A 5,353-nucleotide genomic window follows, 5' to 3' on the forward strand; every position below is an offset into this window, starting at 1 on the left:
TTAACCATGTAAAACAAAGCAATACAAAACAGACAAAAAGAGAAAAGGGTCGCAGCGCTTTTACAATTTTGGTACTGACTGCATCCAATTTTATTTTCATTTCCTGTCGTTATTCTTTTCAAGCTCCTTAGAAAAGTGAAGCTTAGTTTTTCTTTTTTTATTGTACAAAAATGAACAAATTGCATTTTAAAAATATTTACTATATTATGAAATTCTCACCTCAGTTATGTTGTTTCCTCTTATGTGTAATTCACCAACTCAACAGTCTGTTGTTCAGTCCAAATGTGGACTGATGCTGTTTCTGCCTGCTTTCATGTGTCACAGCAGCTGGATAGCGGTGGGCTTTTGTAAATTTCCGTTTCAAATCATTTGGGATCCTATGCGTCAGAATGCAATGCGTACTGAATTGCTGACGGTCATGCTAGCAGCAACTAACTATGTTGACTTTGTAGAGGATTAATGTCATTTTTGAGCAAACTGAGTAGGTATATTTGGTTTTGAGCTAGTTTTACAATACCTAAACATACTGTTTATGAATGCTGAATAAAAGCCCTTGTATTGTAAGTGCCTTTTTGACTCAGCATAATTGACATATTTCCATACCAGTCGCTACGCTTCTTTCTAGCAATCCATTATATCTGACAGGATTCAAATAACCTGCAATCAAAGGGAGATGTGTGTTCTGGTTAAGCAATGTCATGCAGGCACATAGTGCATGGAGCTGGTTGGTAGCCAGTCATTTATGTGTTTCATAATTTTAGGATGCACAACAACAGCAATCTTTAGCTGGGCAACACCTAAAGATTGTCTTATAACTGTTGATTTTTTCACAATTTGCTCATGCATAACTCATGCGCTCACTGCTGTCTCTCCTGCACATGCTGATGTAGCGATCCAAATTTAAACAGCCTTTTGTCAGTTAAGATGGTTTTTATTTCATTTATATACATTCATTATATACGTTTCATTTATATACATCTTATATTTTTATTGTATTTCTTTTCTTGAACTTTGTGCAGCTCTATATAAGTGTTTCTATTGTTTTTAAAATATTGTTTATTATATTTACCTACTTTATGTGTGGTATGTTTTTGGGTTTGGCATTTTTGCTGAGAGCAAAGGAAATTAGTCATTTTACAGGAAAACATGTTTCTTTATATTGCACATGACACTAAAACATTGACAATAAAAGACAAAAAATGCATTACTCAAGTTGTTGGTGGAGCTAGTTCAAGAACTAGTACTGAATGGATCTTTTAATGTAATCTCACAAACATTACATCAAAAGCGGGTGATGTTGGCTTTATTTAAATAGTGCTTTTTACAGGTGTTTACCTGACAAGTCAGTTTTTTCTGCTTGGATGAATGATGGGCAGGGCGTGCACAAACAAAACACAAACTTACAAATATAAAACATCATTACATTATAATAAATCATTGAATCATGAGGTATCCACATTACATGGACAACATTTGACTACAGTATTCAAATCTAATGGACATTCAGCCTGGGCACCAACTGTTTGCTCTGTGCTTGTATAATACAACCTTTCTGTGCTGAGGACCATTTTAAACCATCATGGCGATTACATATCTGACACATTTGCTATATTAAGCTATTTTATGGGGTCCAGGGTATAATTGGCCGTTTTTGACTACTTTTGATTTTACCTCTATATTTCACCTTTAAAATATGTTTTTCTTGCCTTGTTTGGTATCATTATTTTCAGCACAACCTCAAATATCTGAAATTTGAGTTATTTTTCATTTTAGTGTACTATATTAGCACAGTTGATCTAAATTCAGACAAAAAATTCAAAACCCGAGTAGAAGAAAGTTATATTTTTTACTGTAAAACCCACAAACATGTTTAACGAATCATTTTCATAACTTGAAATGCAAATATAAATTGTACATTTCTAAAAATTATGCACAAGTTTTGCAAACAACAATGTTATATGGTACTATTTACCTAAAAATGCAGCCAAGGCCTCAGGCGTTTTTTATATAATCATTTAAATCTATTTACAGAACAATCAGGTGTGCTGCATCAAATAAGAAGGCACACAAATTATTTGTGCCAGTCCAGAAATGTAGTTTGTGTTCAGTATAAGACAGAGGAGAACAGCACAGGCCTAAACCCTGCAGGTCTGACAGCAGGAGGTGCATCAGTCCAGTTTTCCATGTGGGAACAGCGTTTACACTGAATCTGCCTTTGACGGCTTTTTTAGAGCAAATATGAAATTCAGCAGTCTAACTGACACATAATACAAAACAATAACTACACAACACACTAACTTTAGCCTCCAAACACGCTAAACGTCACTAATGTCTCACATATGAAAATTCTATCTCTTTCTTTCGCTCGCCCGCTTTCCGTCGCGGGTGTCACTCCTAAAAACTTCCCCTTCTCCCTAAACAACCAAATGTCACATGTTGCCTTATCATTTTTTTTTTGATTGGCTGACATGGTAAACTCTAACACCAATAGGGAAGGGGTGTTTTTTCTTTTTCTTATTTCACTCGCAAGCGGAGAGTGTTTGCTAGCGCTGTCTATAGAAAACGCCGTTCTTCCCGCTGTAAACGCCACTGTTTTGTTCAGAAAAAAACATTGCGTGTATTTTTTTTCATAACTCTGGTTTTACATGGCCCATCGACACAATTCAAAAACTGGTGTATAGTTTGAAGTCCGCACTCAACTTTTTTGAAATGGAGACTCTGACTTGGTCTTACTCAGAATTCTCTTGTTAATGTGTTGCTTCCGTAACTGAATACGCAGCAAGATTGCCAGTCTTCTAGCTTGCTTACTTGCCACAAGTGCACTGTGCCACCTACCAATTCAGACTCTGAATCGCTGCATCTTGTAGCTGTGTCGTCATGTGATTTTGACGCGCCGGCGCTTCCAGCGACCCCAGAGGGTTAACTGGATACTTTAAAGGGCTTCAGGGTTAAACGTTTGCGTTTATCAGGACTCTAAACCTATCTTAACAAATACAGCCATAAAAAAAAGCTCTAAACAACCTAAGACAAACTGTACAATAATATCACCCTAACTTAACAACACACTGATTTATATATAAACTAAAACTGTATATAACTAATATAAGAATAACTAGTACATAGTAATGATGTGTCGGTTGCGAACGAAACGGCTCTTGGAGCCGACTCTTTGAAGTGAATGACGCGAGCCGGCTCCGTGTTTTTTTAATTTCTCTCACCCTCTCTCTCGCACGTTTTTTCCGCTTCACTCCGCACGCGAGCCTTGTGCTTTGCGGTAGGCAGGGGGGGTAGTTACACTCGCAGTAGCACAGGAACAGAGCAGGAGGGAGAGAGAGAGAAAGAGAGCCAGGGACAACAACGTCACATTAGAAAGGTAAGTATTAAATATTTTTCTATTGATTTATAAAGATATTCAAATCAAGCCATTCATTTATTAAGTCACCATCAGTGATGATCCTAAACTTAGCCCTAAACTGTAAAGTTATGTTTTTGAGCCAAGCACAACGTCCTTGGTTTTAAATGATGATGCTAATCACCGCCGCTTAACAGGCATTAACCCTCTCAAGCTCAAATTAAGTTTTAGTTGCTAATGCACAACCACGTCCTGCAGTGGTACTTCTGAGTAAAAAAAACTCATAAAATATGTATGTGGGGTAATCAGGTTGTTAGTTTTTAACTGTTGCAAATCGGCAACGCCTGCCTCGAGAGGGTTAAAATGCTAAAGGTAGGCTTCTACAAAGGAGGGCGTAATGTTTTTCTCTGACTGAAACTCATTAGATTTCAGTCTGAAATTAGCACAATGCATGTAGGTCCTCTTTAATAATCAAATGATATTAATCCTTCAAAATACCTTTTTTTAAGACCTTTTTTCCCCAAAATAACCAGGTTGTCCTTCTTAACTTGAAACAGCTCAGTGAACAACTATTAATTTTACCACCAGTTAAACTGTACTGACTAATGTTGCTGGTTTATTGGTTTTCTAAGTAAAGTACTTTCAGCCATGCAGCACAAAGTAAGAGCTCCATTGTCCAGGTACTATTGTTATGAGTAACCATAACAAGAACTAAGTTATTCCTCCTTATCTGTCAACCTTTCAATTTAGGAGGTGCCACAATGGCGTATCTGCCACCATATCTTCCAAATACACCAAATAACCAGTTTTTTCTTAAGTCATTTAACTTGGCAGTCAATAATGCGTAGTTACATGCGTTTGCTGCCTTTACTTATTTCAGCAACACAAGAGTTTTCTTTCCCTTTTAAGGTAAAGCATAAATAACAACAAAGAGCTGGGCAGGTTAAAAAAGACTGCACTCTTTTCCACCATACACTTGACAGAGTTACTCAGGAGAGGTGACCTGCTCAGTGCTTTGGTAACAAGGAGTCCAACAAACCACAACCACATAGTGCAGGTTATAGCTATGATGGTGAAGAAAGCTCTCAGCTTTAATCGGTCAACACGTTGGTTTCCCCCACCTTCTTTTCCAGGTCCTGGGTGAATCAGAACGCACAGAACAGAGAGGCTACAGAAAAATGTGATCATGATCACTAGAGCCAAAACAAAGAATAACGGGACAAGCCTGTTAGAGGTTAAAGTTTGATGCACTCCTATCAGTCCAAAGCAAAACAGCCAAACACAACCAACACTGATGTTTCTGATCCTGACCCCATGGACATTTTTAAAATGTAAGTAGGAGATGGGGTGAACAACAGCCAGGTAGCACTCTAAACAGCTCAGGATATGAAAACCCATCTCTGCATACAAACCAGTGTGGGAAACAATGAATCCTACTGTAAACACAGCTGAGTGATTATTGTATGTTCCATCAAAGGTACAGAAGCATCCAGCTACCCAGATCAGCTCTGATGCAGCCATGTTGTAGGCGAAGATGTCAGAGTGGCTTGCTGTTTGAAAGGAATGCTGTTGCCGCCATTGCCGGTAACCCAGGTAGAGGACAAGTGTGGAGACAGGGAGGAGAAAGATGGCTCTCATTGCACTGATGGCAGTGAACATGTTTGAGCTAGCTGTATGGTTGAAGCAGTCGTACTCCAGAAAAAAGTTGAAGGTGGAGTTCACTGACATGTTGTCTGTGTTCTGTAGGTCTTAGGACCAAAACGCAAAATTTAAGAGATAAATACAATAGGCAGGGAGGATTATTGTTACGTCTTATCAGTCAAAACTAGTTGTTGTTGGTTTTATTTAAGGGCAGCACGGTGGTATCACTGCACAGCAATCTGGTTGGGCTTTTCTGTGTGGAGTTTGCATGTTCTCCTCATGGTCTCTCCGGGTACTCTGACTTTCTCCCACAGTCCAAAGACATGCATGGTGTACCCTGCCTCTCGCCCTCTGATAGCT

General features: G+C 38.4%; 1 protein-coding gene across 1 annotated transcript; it reads right to left on the reverse strand.

The window, feature by feature from the left end:
• Positions 1 to 4,228: 4,228 nt before the first annotated feature.
• LOC148103649 (uncharacterized) lies at positions 4,229 to 5,080 on the reverse strand. Its single transcript, XM_087839177.1, has one exon. The coding sequence runs from the start codon at positions 5,078 to 5,080 to the stop codon at positions 4,229 to 4,231; it is 852 nt and encodes a 283-aa protein (XP_087695303.1).
• Positions 5,081 to 5,353: the final 273 nt, after the last annotated feature.

The sequence above is a fragment of the Neolamprologus brichardi genome, chromosome 3 (assembly GCF_056152115.1).
Source record: "Neolamprologus brichardi isolate AB-2024 chromosome 3, ASM5615211v1, whole genome shotgun sequence".
In the NCBI taxonomy this organism is placed as follows: Eukaryota; Metazoa; Chordata; class Actinopteri; order Cichliformes; family Cichlidae; genus Neolamprologus; species Neolamprologus brichardi.